General features: G+C 37.8%; 1 protein-coding gene across 7 annotated transcripts in view; it reads left to right on the forward strand.

Annotated features, from left to right (window-relative positions):
* The window catches only part of nfat5b (nuclear factor of activated T cells 5b), a 45,908-nt gene that overhangs the window by 15,724 nt on the left and 13,422 nt on the right, over positions 1-16,762 (forward strand). For 2 of the 7 annotated variants that reach the window (XM_057330859.1, XM_057330874.1), the window contains exons 1-2: positions 3,559-3,672; positions 4,906-5,032. Coding sequence is in view for 2 of the 7 variants with exons in the window: in XM_057330844.1 (XP_057186827.1) it covers positions 3,547-3,672 (126 nt within the window). In the remaining 5 variants the exon portion in view is untranslated. Of the gene's footprint in view, positions 1-3,546; positions 3,673-4,905; positions 5,033-6,681; positions 9,692-16,762 lie in introns of those variants that run through there. The other 5 variants (XM_057330844.1, XM_057330851.1, XM_057330867.1 and 2 more) reach the window with 3 other exon arrangements.

The following is a 16,762-nucleotide window of genomic DNA, read 5'->3' on the forward strand; positions in this document are numbered from 1 at the left end:
TGTGTCTGATTTTATCTGTCTGGGTTGGTTGTACAAACGACAGCCACGTTTGCCTTTACTGTAGTCCATATAGAGTGTCCATTTAAGTTTCCCATATAACGTCCAACTCAATGCCCAGAATACTTGGAGATGTTGGCCGTGCTTTCCTCACGGTTGCTATGGTGCAATCTGCAGCAGGGTGGAATAAGTAATAAACATTTGTCGAGTGTTATAAATGATCTCCTGCCCAAATCCCTCTTGTCATTTTAAGGGAGTCATTTTCTGATCATGTCTTCTCTGTTAAACATTTATCCACCTCTGTTTTTTTCTGTGGATTTTGTCTTTTTTGCACAGCAATTTAACAGAACTGGTTTTGCTAGTTGGAGGAAAAAGAGGATCAAGCCAAAAAGCTGACAAGAAGAAAAACATGGGGTGGGGGTGTTGTTATGGGGCAATTGGGCCACCAGCCAAACTCATTGCTACTCCCATGTTGCCAGGACTAATCAGAGCAAACGTCAGGAATCTGCAATAGTGAATGAAAGTGTTAGTTGTGAATTACACAGAGTGCCTCTAACTTTTCGTTCTTTATTTACATTCATGTTAGGCTTGACAAATGTTGAGCTTAAGGGTTTGAAAGCAAGAATTTTACCTCTCAGGCCAGACTTGTTTTTCTGTCTTTATTTAATACTATTATAACTTACTGTAAAACATGGACATGAAATTCATTAAATGGATAGTTGACCCAGAATTTACCCAGCAACAGTCATGGTTCGATCCCAGAGGAAAACAAACATAGCTGAGAAAAACTAAAACTGGATAAAAGTATCTGCCAAATGCATGATTCTGAATGTGAAAAATGACAACACAATAAAAAACAGTAATATGAAAAAATGGCACAATGGGTTTGAATCAGCTTGCATTGCATTCAGGGTATACTTTTGTATGCATTCTCTATGAATCGAACCCGTGACATTGGCACTGCTAGGCCCATGCTGAACCAGTTGAGCTGCAATAATTTCGCTAAATATCTCTGTTTGTGTTCCACAGAAGATTGAAAATCTTTTACTGAAAGGAGCCTGAAATTGTTTTGCAGAAGCAATAAAATCATAATGTTTACCGAATTATATCTCTTTGTTTTGCTTTTTCCTAGTGAGAGGAAAACTGTGTTTGGGACATTAACAGCAGACACTGTGTCACTGTTTGTGCGGAAAGAAACTATGCAGCAAAATACGAATTTTCTCTCTTAAAAACGAGTGGAAACACTTCGAAACAGGCCAGGTACTGATTCTGCTGCCGCGGTCGTATTGCACAGTGCATATTTTCGGGCTATGTGGTTGGCAATCTGTTTACTGGAAGGGCCCTGTGCACACGGCACATGTTCCAGCATGTGCAGACCAGCCTAATAATACAGAACTTGGAAATTGTCAAAAAAGGCAAAAGGAGCAAGATTTAAATTCTTTAGAGATTAAATTTAATAGATTTTAGAATTTAGTTTTTCTACATTGTTTACAATAGTTTAGGGTTGTGGCTGCATGGCGATGTGGATTCCTATCATGCAATGTGTTTTTTATGCACATGTAATATACCATGGTTTATTTTTTCGAGGTATAGTGTTATGCAGGTACATGTAAACTGATATTATCATTATACCATGCTACTGCTGCTACAACACCTAAATGGTATAGGCTGTGTAAAAAGCATCTGCTTACAGTTCAGTGATATTTGACTTGAGGACTGGTTGTGAAAAAAACATATTTTTGTTTTCTCAAAACCTTTAAATTGACTTTCGTGGACTGGTTTGCGATATGCAGTATGCAATACAATTTAAATTGTATTAAAATATATAAAAAAATGTTTAACATAGTTTCAGGGCAAACTCTCTCTATTATCTGCATCGACCTAAAATGGTAACCTCTGAAAAAATTAAGAGACGATTCCAAATTTTAATTGATCAGCATTTCTAAATGTATTGTGGCCGTTCCAGTCCAGTGTCTGTTGTATTTCAACAAAAGTCATATAACAGAAATATACAAGGTTATCACATAAAAAATACTTTCCTAAATGCTTGTACGAATATTACTGTTGTGTTACTTAAAAGTGAATGTGAACTTATTTTCTTTGCAGTATTTGAGGTCTGAAAAAATACAGAGCATCTTTTCTGTTATTTTGACCGGTTTCTCCAGTTTCCATTTTCTGCAAATAAATGCAAATAGACACAATATTTTTATTAAAAATTTGGAAGAAATATTACAATTTTTAAATCAGAAAAACTGATTTTGAAATGGTCTTTTAATTTTTCCGCAGCTAGATATGCATATTGCAATATTTCAATTAGGGATGCATGTAAATTTTGGCCGATAACGACAACCGATAATTCTTAAACATTGGAAGCCGATAACCGATATACAGTACCTAAATATTAATATAACATTTTCTGAGACGGAACATTATTTTTTCCCCTGAAAATCATGTACCAAGCCTACTTTACACTAATTCAAGATTCTTTAACTTTTAAACTTTTCTGGTATAATGTTTATTTAATAAACAAATTATAGATGTTCTTCCAGAGCAACCCAGAAAGGTATTCTCAATAGCCACAAGTCTAACAGGTCTCAAGACAGAAAGCATTCAGACAGCGATCGGCTTCAAACAATATGCTTTTGTTACTATAATTTACACATTCATAAATATCTACATACTACATCAACAATGTTTTGCTAATAACAGGAAGGGAATGATCATGACAGAAAGACAGTGCTGTACTGGATTTTAACTGTGAGCAGCGTGCACCTGAAGTGGTTCAGCCAGAGGAAATTATTCATAATTTATTGGCCATAATATATCGGCCTAAATTTTATTATCGGCCGATACCGATAACTTAAAAAATTAACATTTATCAGCCGATACTTTATCGTGCATCCCTAATTTCAATATATCTTGCAGCTTTATACTTGAGATTTTTAAATACTTTCTCATATTCTAGTTTAATGTGCAAAGACTATAGAAATCCATTTGACAAAGTCAAGACTGACTGATTTTATTCGAAGAAAATACAGTTTAATGTCCAATAATAAATTGTTATTGTCACCCATCATTGACAGTTGTGGTCTTCCCCTTTTAGCAGTTCTGTTTTCGAAAGTAGTACCCATCAGCATACCAAACAAAGATTGAAGGCATTGTGTTCATGTGTTAAAATAACCCACTACAATCACACAGTAAAGAAGGATTGTTGACTACGCGAAAAATGGTATTTATCTCCCACTCTTGGAGTTAAATGAGCAGTGTGGACTTTTTCCACGTTGATGGCCAGGCAGGTCGATGTCGAGGCCTTTAGAAGGACACTGTATACCTGGAATTGGACTGACAGATGTAGACCACTTTTATGGTCGTGGAAAAGTACTGAAAGAAATGTTGGTGCTGATTATCACCCCTGCCTGGCGATGAGCCACCGGAGATATTGGAAGTTCGGAGCATATATCAGTTGCTAGAAAGAAATCTGTGCAAGGATTTTTGACTCGCTGCAACGTTCGATTTTAACAAATCGTTTTCTGATTTTTATTTCTTTAGAGTCAGTGTATGATCTTCTTCCCAGAGAGCTGCAGCTGCCATCTTCGAGAGAGGAGAACGCAGCCGCTATGAGTCAAAAAAGTGGTGGAGAGACCGGACCACCCCCGACAACAGCGATCGCCACCGGTAAGCTTTACTTTTATCTTTTCACATGTCTTGTCTTTCTGTCTCGGGTTGATTTGGGCTTTGTTCAGACAGGCCGCGAAAATCTGATTTTATTTATTCGTATCTAAATTAAATACGTTTAATCGAAAACCACATGAAAGTTATGTTGTTTGAAATATGACTCAAAAGTGCATTTTTGTGAACGGTTACTATAATATAATGATGAGGGATGAGTGAGTGAGTCAGCGGGTACATTATGCATTAAAAGCCTCTCGCTTATGTTCTCTCACATGCCTGGTGACTTGAGCATCATGGTCATGATTTCCAGTTTTCTCAGTTTTTCTATGAGAAAGTCTTGCGCTGATGCTAGACATACTGGATATTAATCACACCGTCTGAACAAACCGATCCGATTTTGAAAAATCACATCAGATTTGAGTGCAGTGTGAACAAAGCCTAATATCCTGAGTCAGACGCTGGAGATCGGCACTAACACCAGATCTTTTCTTCACAAGGCCCTTCAGCATGCATACTCATGCATCATTCTCTCAAAGCTCTCCAAATGTGTTCTGGGTTTTATTTCTTGAACGGCACTGGGAAAAGTCACCTTGCATTTGCACTGGGTCACTTTCTGACTTCTAACTAATTTTGTGAAATGGTTAGGCAAAAAAAAGCACTTCATTTAACCTCACGTAAACTTTGGCGAGTTTATGTGGCATCACATTGTTGTGGTCTGGTACAAGTTTTGGTATTCAAATCTAGGGCAAATATTCTCCATATGTTTTGCTAGTGAAAGCATTAACTGCCAAAATGTGATTTAGAGATTCTTAAAATGCAACAATAGCTGTAAATAGAAGAATACACTACTTAACAATATTACAAACTTTTACAGGCAAAACGAATGATAAACATTACACACACAAAAAAAACTTACATTTTAGAGCAGCCAGATCTTTTTCTATATAAATTCTCAATTGGCTTGTAAAGTTTTGCAGGCCTCGTGCTTCTGGCTGATGTACAACATTTGCGTAGAGGTGGTTCACAGGTTTGTTTATTATGAGACTACTGAAAATATTCTTTCGGGAAAATAAACAATACAAAAATATCTTCTCAAAAGCATGCATTGAACGTTGAGAAAACAAACTATCCACAGTGAAACCATTCTTTTTTTTGTCCACACAACCATTATTTTTCAGTCTGTACATTCAAAATGCAATTCACTTTAGTTTCTTTTACTCTGCCCCTTTATCAAAGTGCCCAGGTTTAGGGTGAGTTTCAGTAAACCAGAAGTCTGTTGCCTTTGGACATCTGTACCTACAGTAACTGCAGCCAAATGCATCTCTGTGACGAGGCAGGACATGCTGGCTGTAGCTGAAGGAAGGTGATGTATTTTCCAGCTTAAATGAATTTCATTGTGGGATTTTAGGTTTCACTGCAAATTGGCCTTACTACTTCTGACTATTTTCTTTTCTTGTTTCATTAATATTTTGTTTGTGTAATTCTTGCTTAACTCTTGAATGAAGAATATGTTTTTAGAAAGCACATGCTTGTTTGACTTATCAGGGGGCAATTTGATTGCTTATTTTGTTCTTATTCTGTTGTTTTTATTTGTTTCATTACCTCTTCCCTCACACGAGGGCAGATGTTTGGGTTCACCTGCGTCTAAGCAGCATGCCATATGCAGCAATGATCAATATAGCCATGCACTCTTTTCTTGCCTAAGAATGCTGTTCACAGCCATTCTTGTGTCACCACAGATTAGCCAGGAGAGTTGCTTGACCTCATCCTGACCTTTTTCTGTTTTGTGCTCTTGTTTTTAACCCTGTCCTGTTTTTGCTTACATTATCTTCACTGTTCCACTGCCTGAATAATGGCAAAATACAACTGCAAGTTCCATAGGGGCGATTCTGTTGTAATATCCTCCACATTTCTGAAAAATAATGGGCCATGTTGCTTATTTAACCTTAAGTAACACTAATGTTTTTCTTAAGTCATGATCATATAAATAAATGTTGTTATTCTCATCCGTTTTCAATCAGTCGAATGATTAAAAGAATGGATAGAGTTCCAGGTGGGACATGTTAATGCATGTGATTAGTATCTTTAAAGTCCCCCTGTGGAGAAAATCAAGTTTTTAATGTTTTTATGTCTATATGGTGATTTTAATATGCTTTAAAGGAAGTTCATTTTCAAAATAAATTTTCATGAAAATTTACCCATGTCACCCCCATGTCATCCAAGATGTTTATGTATTTGTTTCTTTAGTCGAAAAGACATGAAGGTTTTTGATGAAAACATTCCAGGATTTTTCTCCATGTAGTGGACTTCAATGGACTCCAAACGGTTGAAGGTCAAAATTACAGTTTCAGTGCAGCTTCAAGGGGCTTTAAACGATACCAGACGATGAATAAGGGTCTTATCTAGCGAAACGATCGGTCATTTTCTAAAAAAAAAAATGTTGATATGCTTTATAAACACAACTGCTCGCCTTGCTCTGTTCTGCGATGCGCGTTCATGACTTCACGTAATACGCAATTAAGTTGAAAAGGTCACGCTTGACGTAGGCAGAAGTACTGAGTCAGTGTTTACAAATGTGGAGAACGAGGACCGTTCAAAAGTTGTTGAATGTTCAATGACACGTATTCAAATGTTTTTGTGTCAGTTTATTGTTTAAAATGGTCATTTCGTGTGCGTATCCTGGATGTTGTAATATTAAAAAAGCGTGACCTTTTCAACGTTATTACGTATTACGCGAAGTCATGAACGCGCATCGCAGAACAGAGCAAGGTGAGCATTTGTAAGCATATACATTTCTATTTTTTTTAGAAAATGACCGATCATTTCGCTAGATAAGACCCTTATTCATCGTCTGGTATCGTTTAAAGCCCCTTGAAGCTGCACTGAAACTGTAATTTTGACCTTCAACCGTTTGGAGTCTATTGAAGTATTTTTTATGGAGAAAAATCCTGGAACGTTTTCATTAAAAACCTTAATTTCTTTTCGACTAAAGTGACAAATACATAAACATCTTGGATGACATGGGGGTGAGTAAATTATCATGAAAATGTATTTTGAAAATGAACTACTCCTTTAAGATAAACCATGTGCAAATTATCATTTTAAACTATTGCAGAGTATTTTCTCTATAAAACTGCAGTTTGCCACAAACAGTTTAAAAATGCAGTTTGAAACGGCCTCTGTTTATGACATCATAACCCTGTAACCAATCACGTTAACAGATTTGAGACTCGACACTAAAACGATCGCTGCTGTTCCAGCTCTGCTTCTGCAACAGTTTTCACATGTACTAGGAATTTGTGTCTTCCATTAATAAATTAATCTTACGGTTTTGTTCAGTCCCTCAAGGTTCATGTTGACTTGTGTTACAGTCTCTATCAATAGTGAAAGCTCCGAGAGCCCTCAGTTTAACACAACACATTCGGGTTGCTGCCATTTGCAGAGTAAAGAGTACAGTGCGGCCAAAGAAGTGGAGGCCAGACTAATGAATCAGACGGAATCTTGTAGCTTTAAAACTGATTCTCCAAAATTGACTCCAAAGTTGGTCTCTTTTTAACTCAGATTTTTTTTCTATTTAAAACTTACAATATATTTTATACTGTAATGAAAAGTGAAATATAAACTTGGAAATATAAATAAATGTAAGTAAAATATTAACCCTCTAATTTCTGAAGCAGTGGCCAATCAAAATGCAAAAGCTGTCCACAGCGCCCTGACAATTCCAATTGTCAGTATTGTGGAATGACTGGCAGGTGATTGCAACATAATGCGTAATGAAAAACGCTGCCCTTGTTGTCTTCGACCAGAACAGGGCTTCATTTAATTTCATTAACAATTCTGCACAAACATGAGCATGATGACTCAACTGTCGCTGTATCAGGTGTCGTCCTGGCAAATACTCTACTGCACTGGCAAACTCCCCAGTCGCACTTGACCGACACTTTGGTGAAGCCTAAACTAGAGAGTAAAAACTTGAGAGTAAAAAGAGTGAGCTTTTAAATGAGCTCATTCACTGGTTACTAACAGGGGTCGGGAACCTTTTTTAACCAAAGAGACATTTTTCTAGTTTTGGTTAATTCATTTTTGCAAAAGAGCCATTGCAGAAACTACTATTCGGTTGTTAAGTCTGACTGTTTGAAAAGAAGAATTGTTGCTCTACATATAGATGGCCTAGGCCAGGGGTCGGCAACAGGCAGCATGTGGGCCAAAACTGGCCCGCCAGCAATAATATCTGGCCCGCGCCAGCAGAGCATGTGAGCGGAGCGAGAGCGTAACTTAATATTTCTCGCGGAGCGGAGAGTGCCTTTCTGAAAATTCCGCTCCGCTCGCTCAATCTCAGAGTCGCTCGCTTAGCACTCTTGGTGATTTACTTTTTTGCTGCTGGATTATTGTCCCATGTACACCGCATGATCCTGAATCCTGAATAATAGCACAACGGCAACGATGGAGGTTTGACGTTTTAAGACCGCATTTCCCCTTGTTTTGGTCTATTTTTCTTTAGAGCCTGTTTCTTTTATTAACCCCAGTAATAATAAAGGTGTTCATAGTGCATTTCATCTTTTGTGCTTTTATTTTGAATGTTGCACTATGGCAGCTATATGTTCACGGAAATAAAGTAACGAAAATCAAATATACTTTATCAGTTATTATACAGTTATTTTAGGCACTCTTTAAATAAAAAAATGACTAAAAATATTGGCTGTAATGTCACAGAATGTCGGACTGAAACATAACTGCTCTTTTTCAGCCTACTATTAATATTTCGCTCAATGACTGCGCTTCGCTAAGTCGCTCACGGACCAAGCAAACGCTCTGCTCACATTACGCTCATGCTCACCGGTAAACCATATCCCGCTCTGACATAAAATGTGTCTAGTAAGCTTAATTGTTTTCAGTTTATTATCAACTTCTTGAATAAATGTCTCAGTTTAAGTCAGGATAGTGACATTTTATCTCACCATCTGGCTAGCTTGAATGTTAACATCACACGACACGACGTAATAGTGTAATACCCCCCAGCGCTATTATGTCAAATACGTTACGTTAAATAGGCTATTTCATATATAATTATATAATAACTATATTTTCAAAAGTAAGCTATTCTAGTTGCATTTTTCACCAATGAATTTCTTAAATAATCCTTTGACTATATTCTGGCCCGCCATCTAGCGGCGAATTAGTTTTTTTGGCCCGATGCCAAACTTACTTTCCGACCCCTGGCCTAGGCTATAAGAAGATTGCCAAGACCCTGAAACTGAGCTGCAGCACAGTGGCCAAAACCATACAGCGGTTTAACAGGACAGGTTCCACTCAGAACAGGCCTTGCCATGGTCGACCAAAGAAGTTGAGTGCACGTGCTCAGCGTCATATCCAGAGGTTGTCTTTGGGAAATAGATGTATGAGTGCTGCCAGCATTGCTGCAGAGGTTGAAGGGGTGGGGGGTCAGCCTGTCAGTGCTCAGACCATACGCCGCACACTGCATCAAATTGGTCTGCATGGCTGTCGTCCTAGAAGGAAGCCTCTTCTAAAGATGATGCACTAGAAAGCCCGCAAACAGTTTGCTGAAGACAAGCAGACTAAGGACATGGATTACTGGAACCATGTCCTGTGGTCTGATGAGACCAAGATAAATTTATTTGGTTCAGATGGTGTCAAGCGTGTGTGGCGGCAACCACGTGAGGAGTATAAAGACAAATGTGTCTTGCCTACAGTCAAGCATGTGGTGTGAGTGTCATGGTCTGGGGCTGCATGAGTGCTGCCAGCACTTGACATACTGAAGCAGAGCATGATCCCCTCCCTTCGGAGACTGGGCAGTATTCCAACATGATAGCAACCCCAAAAGAAGCTGAGGGTAAAGGTGATGGACTGGCCAAGCATGTCTCCAGACCTAAACCCTATTGAGCATCTGTGGGGCAACCTCAAACGGAAGGTGGAGGAGCGCAAGGTCTCTAACATCCACCAGCTCCGTGATGTCATCATGGAGGAGTGGAAGAGGACTCCAGTGGCAACCTGTGAAGCTCTGGTGAGTAGGGTTGGGTATCGTTTGGGTTTTTTCCGTTACCGGTGCCTAAATCGATACTTTTGAAAAAGAGCCACAAAACACCAGTGGATGACATTAAAGAACAAAATGTTCAATTAAAAATATTTATTAAGTAATAAAAATACACAAATTCACAATTAAAGTGAATGCGAAATGAGCATGTACACTAACATTGCTAGACACTAACATTGCTAGAAAGATGTTATAGTGTTTACTGTACCCTCCAGCTACAACTAAATGCTCGCCATAGTTGTATTAAATATGGGCAGAAAATGCGCTCAATATATCAACAGATTAAGTCCATTTACAGAGACATTATATGTGGATTATTTTAAAAACAGACAGTATGTATAATTAATAAGTATAATTATATGCCTTTACATGCAGCCAGAGTAAAAAGCTTGACCGACTGCATGTCTAGAGATCAGACTGACAGATGCTAAAAGGTTTTAGCACTTTCACTGCTGTGTCTCGGTTGTCTTTCTTGTCAAAAGCGTTACAGTGTTGAGAACGAGCTCCACGGCACGCGCTTCATTGTTTTTAAACGCGTGCAACAGTTTTATTGTGATTGCTTGAATTACAGACACGTCATATGCGTTTCGAATTAACTTTAGTTTCACTTTAAAACTTGCCTTATGCGCAGGGGCGTAGCCAGAACATTTTTTTAGAGGTGGCCAGGTAAGACCCAGTGATTTTATTAGGGTGACCAAAAAATCCTTACAGACAGAAATTCTTTAACTTCTACTGTAATTTACACCAATTCATCATTACATATACTAGTTTGCTGATCAAAAACATACACAAAGAACGTAAAGTAAACAATTTATTTGCAATGCTTTCATGTGCTAACATTATTTTAAAATAATTTGCTAGCTATCATTTGCAGTAAGTTAGCATTTTTTATAGAAAATATTTCACAGATCATTCGCGATCCGTTTAACCATTGTATAAGATGTGTTGGATTTGTATTATCTGAGGTTTCCAACTTTCGTTCGCGTGAGTGAGGGCAAATGTCTCAATCGACGGCTCCATCAGCATTTAAGTGGCACCGAAATGAGGCACCGAAATCTACGTTTTGATTCGGTCCAGTTACATACCGGATACATAGGTACTGGAGCCATATTGGCACCGGGTTTCGGTACCCAACCCTACTGGTGAGCTCCATGCCCAAGAGGGTTAAGGCAGTGCTGGAAAATAATGGTTGCCACACGAAATATTGACACTTTGGGCCCAATTTGGACATTTTCACTTAGGGGTGTACTCTCTTTTGTTGCCAGCGGTTTAGACATTAATGGCTGTGTGTTGAGTCATTTTGAGGGGACAGCAAATTTACACCATTATACAAGCTGTACACTCACTACTTTACATTGTAGCAAAGTGTCATTTCTGACAGTGTTGTCACATGAAAAGATATAACAAAATATTTACAAAAATGTGAGGGGTGTACTCACTTCTGTGAGACACTGTACATCAATGACTTCAATACTAATAACTTGATGTCCACAGACCACAGTCTCACTTATGGTCCCTGTGGGGATCAATTGTTCTTTTCCTTCGATAAGATAACATGTCCACAGACAACTCAAAAACAGTGAAACAAACGAAACCGTGCAAACATCTGGGGCTCCAAAAATGATTTCCATTACTTATAAACAACTTACAGGTTTACATTAGGCCACCATTCAATTCAACTTAATTATATTTAACATATAACCATTTTAAAAAGGGCACGTTCCTATAGTACTGATACTCACAAAATACTGCATATGTGTCTTCTGACTTTGCATAAGGGTTGCTCGACTTCTTCAAATGCTGCAGACCGATCGGCGAATGTCTGACATCAGAGTACCGCGAGAACTTTTAGAAAGCACACGGAGCTCTGCACTCGCGGCACTTTGATGTCATACGCCGATCGGTCTGCGCAACCCCTCATGAGAGCGAACATAACTAGCGTCTTGCTAATAGCTTTGTAGTTCGGTTCGTACGTGGTCAAGACACTTACATACCGGCATTGAAACTCCTCTGTCAACCTTGACAGATGTATGTATGGACTTCATATTGTTCATATGCGAGAAAGACTGTTTACACAGATATGAGGAGTTAAACACATCTCATCCATACTGACGCTTCGCAGTTTGCTTCCATCTGCTCACCGGATACTTTGCTGCATGGTGTGTTTTTAAAACTTTTTACAGTGGCAAGAAAAAGTATGTGAACCTTTTGGAATTTCATAGTTTTCTGAATAAATTTGTCATAAAATGTGATCTGATCTTCATCTAAGTCAAGGGTATTGACAAATAAAATGTGTCTAAAATAATAACACAACATTTTTTTGATCTTTCATGTCTTTATTGAGAACAACCAAAAAAACCTTGTAGTGCTGGTGGAAAAAGTATGTGAACCCTTGAGTTAATGACCTCAATGAAGCTAATTGGAATCAGGTTTTAGCACACATGGAGTCTCGTTAAGATAATAAGTTTGGAGGTGTGGACTACAGCTACTTTCACTGATAAAAAGCCCTCAAACTTTTAGAGTTTGCTCTGCACAAGAAGAACACGCTTATGTGAGCCATGCCTCGCCAAAAAGAGCTTTCAGAGGATCTACGATCAAGAATTGTTGATTTACATAAAGCTGGCAAGGGTTACAAAGTTATTTCAAAGACTTTAGAAATTCACCAGTCTACAGTTAGGCAAACAATCTACAAATGGAGACACTTTGGGACTGTTGCTACTCTACCAAGAAGTGGGCGCCCAGTCAAAATGACACTTAAGAGCACAACGAAGACTCATCAATGAGGTAAAGAAACAACCCCGAATGACAGCCAAAGATTTGAAGGCATCATTGGAACTTGCTAACATCTCTGTTCATAAGTCTACAATACGTAAAACACTGAACAAGCAGGGTATCCACGGCAGGACACCACGAAGGAGCCACTACTTACTAAAAAGAACATTGCTGCACGCCTGAAGTTTGCAGAAGAGCACATTGACACTCCACAGCGGTATTGGCAAAATGTTTTGTGGACTGATGAAGCTAAGATTGAACTATTTTGGAAAAAAACACAGCACTACATCTGGCGCAGAAAGGGCACGGCATATCATCATGAAAACATCATCCCAACTGTAAAGTATGGTGGAGGAAACATCATGATTTGGTCCTGCTTTGCTACATCAGGGCCTGGCCAGCTTGGAATCATTGAGGGGAAGATGAATTCCCAAGTATATCAGACAATTCTTCAGGATAATGTGAGAATGTCTGTACGTCAGCTGAAACTGTGTAGAAGGTGGGTGATGCAACATGACCACGACCCAAAACACCGGAGCAAGTCCACAACAGAATGGCTTCAGAAAAACTAAATCGTCCTTTTGGAGTGGCCAAGTCAGAGCCCAGACCTCAACCCAATAGAGATGCTATGGATTCACTTCAAGAGGGCCATACACATGAGACGTCCAAAGAATATGACAGCACTAAAGCAGTTCTGCCAGGAAGAATGGGCTAAAATTCCTCCTCAACGATGTGCAGGTCTGATCCACAGCTACAGGAAGCGCCTGGTTGAGGTTATTGCTGCCAAGGGGGGTCAACCAGTTATTCATTCTAAGGGTTCACTTACTTTTTCCACTGCCATTTTGAATGTTGAATGGGTGTGTTCATTAAAGATATGAAATATCAGAATTTTTTGTTATTATTTTTAGACACATTATGTTTGTCAATACCCTTGACTTAGATGAAGATCAGATCACATTTTATGACAAATTTATTCAGAAAACCATGAAATTCCAAAAGGTTCACATACTTTTTCTTGCCACTGTACATGTGATTATAGTGAGTGTAACCCCCTCTTTCTGGTTCTTTCTTACGACCATTCCGGAAAGGACAACACGGAGACATAGACTGAGCTCACTCATCGCGTTTACTGGAATATATGAAATGACACCAAATAGGCATGAAATACATCTCATCCGGTCACGTAACATTCTCCTCAGAAGCTTACATGTGACTGATTCACCAGTTCGACAAACAATAAATCAACTTTCCTATAATTAAGAGCTCAATTTCCTTTTCTGTTGTTTCCTGAACATAGAAAATATAACATCATAAGAATATTAGTACATCATACCTGGAATATATGAAATGACACCAAATAGGCATGAAATACATCTCATCCAGTCACATAACTGTCAAAAATATCGTGAAAATAAGCAACTAGAGAATACAGAGAAAGAGACACAACGAATACCATGTGCTCCTGAAGCACTCAGCAGTAAGTTCAGTATAAAACATCAGTTACCCGTCCACTCTATATCCCTTATGACTCAAATATGAAAATACTTTTAAAGTAACAATTTTGACCATAAAGAGAAATGAAATAATCTCTGACAGCATTTTATTTCTGTTTGACCGGAGAGAGATTTTACACCTACCATTCTCCTCAGCAGTTCACGTGTGACTGAGAAGAAAATGGCCGACTCTACTGATAGTTTACCTTAGTCGCCTGTAGGTGTCCCCATATCCATTTCTTCTAGATGCACTTAATATATTTTATTCAATGAATATCTTAAAATTGTTTCACAAGATGAACAAACATTTTGGCACAATTCATTACAAATTTCTTTTCCCTGTTACACGAGGCAACGAGTGCTGTATCATACACCACAGAGAGCCGTGACTTTCAATAAAAGCATGACGCTCGCTTTTCTAAACTCGTAGCTGTAGCTTGAATCTGGGCTGCGGGCGCCAGAGGTTACCATAGAAACGCTGTTTGCCGCTATTGATTAGTGTTGTGACGCGCTTGCGCATAGCACTGCATACATGTATTGGCCAGGACAACCTAAAATATACATATATATTACGATGTTTTTAACAATCAAATGATGGTGAAGGGTAACACCTGGCGAGCCACATGATTTTTGAAAAGAGCCACATAGGTTCCTGACCACTGGATTAAATGATAAAAATGTCACATTGGTTAATGTCAACCTGATTGAATTCATTAAAGAAATAATGTTAAGGAAATTATGGTGCTATTTTGTTTCCAACATCAGGAACACTTTGAAGGTCCAGTGTATAAAATTTAGCGGCAACTAGCGGTGAGGTTGCAAATTGCAACCCACGGCTCAATCCACCCCTCTCTTTCAAAGCACTACGGTGGCTGACACAGGGCTAAGATGTCATCACGTTTTCGCTTCTTTGCCGAAAGAGATAACGTATTTACGAAACACACTCTGTAGAGCAGTTTGTCCGTTTAGGGCTACTGTAGAAACAACATGACGAATTCCATGTAAGGGGACCCGCGATGTATGTGGATAGAAATAACTCGTTCTAAGGTAATAAAAACATAACACTTCATTATGTAAGGTCTTTATACACCTCTAAATACACAGTTATATATATTATATTGCTTTTCAATCAATAGATCCTCCAAAAAATGACTCACTGGACCTTTAAGATCAACATTTCCTGTAATATTAATGTTGGCACTTTGAGACACGCAAAAATAAATAAATAGAGAATTTGTGCTTGGTATTTATGTCACCTGTTCATGTCAGACAATGTTTATAACATGAAAGGATTTCTTATTTAATTTATTTAATCTATTATTTGATTAAGTAAAGTTTGATTTATTCTTATGCGCAAATTCATTCATTTCTTTCTTTCTTTCTTTCTTTCTTTCTTTCTTTCTTTCTTTCTTTCTTTCTTTCTTTCTTTCTTTCTTTCTTTCTTTCTTTCTTTCTTTCTTTCTTTCTTTCTTTCTTTCTTTCTTTCTTTCTTTCTTTCTTTCTTTCTTTCTTTCTTTCTTTCCTGTTTGATGTAAGAAACAACAACAATTCCATTCATGAAGCTATAATATATGTATGCATGAATGTGTTTTTTTATTTTGATATTTGAAGGTTTTATTTTCAGGTAATTGCCAGAAACATTGTTTTTTTTTTGTATTTTTGTATGCTGTGTCAAATATCGAAATTCTCACATTTGCCTTTCAAATGTTTCAAACAGTAATGGAGTATTTCAAAATATTTTCAATTTCGTTTTGTTTTGTTTTTATTAGGGATGCACCGATATGTAAATTTTGGTCGATAACGATAACCGATACTTCTTTAACATCGGAAGCCGATAATTTATATATTAGCCGATATACAGTATCTAAATATTAATATGAAATTCCCTAAGACTGAAACAACAGGCAAAAAGTGGACAACTGCTTTTATTTGAAGACATGGACTGCAGAAAACAAGGTAACCATTAGTTCGCTTTATTCCCTGAAAATCATGTACCAAGCCTACTTTACACTAGCTATCGATTCATTAACCCTCAAACTTTTCTGGTATATTTTTTATTTAATAAACAAATTATCGATGTTCTTCCAGAGCAACCCAGAAAAATGTCCTTAATAGCCACATGTCTAACGGGTCTCAAGACCGAAAGCATTCAGACAGCAGTCTGATTCAAACAATGTGCTTTTGTTCCTATAATTTACACATTCATAAATACTGTATCTACATACTGTACATCAACAATGTTTTGCTAATAGCAGTAAGTGAATGATCATGACAGAAAGACAGTACTGTACTGGATTTTAACTGTGAGCAGCGTGCAGCTGAAGTAGTATAACCAGAGGAATTGATTTATGATTTATCGGCTATAATATATCGGTTATTAAATGTTATTATCGGCCGATAACATTAAAAATGACCATTTGGCCAATAATTTATCGTGCATCCCTAGTTTTTATGTGTTAAAGAACATGCTAATGTTTTGAAGTAGGGAATTATATATTTATTCATGATGCCTTTTCCTAAAATTGATTAAAGTTGCAAAACAGCTGCAGTGTAATCCCACTTGTTGCAACAGGACATTATTCCCACATATTTGAGCATTTGGAATGACAGGACTTGAATGGTGACCAGAAAAGCATTCAAATGAAAACAACACTGTCATCAGAGTGTTGTGTTTTCATGCCATACCTAATACAAACTGAACCCCTGAGATTTATAAAATGACCCGAATAAATTGTCCGATGATCTGCTCTTCACAACATGAGTAGGTGTTTGTTGA

The sequence above is a fragment of the Triplophysa rosa genome, linkage group LG1 (assembly GCF_024868665.1).
Source record: "Triplophysa rosa linkage group LG1, Trosa_1v2, whole genome shotgun sequence".
Lineage (NCBI taxonomy): Eukaryota > Metazoa > Chordata > Actinopteri > Cypriniformes > Nemacheilidae > Triplophysa > Triplophysa rosa.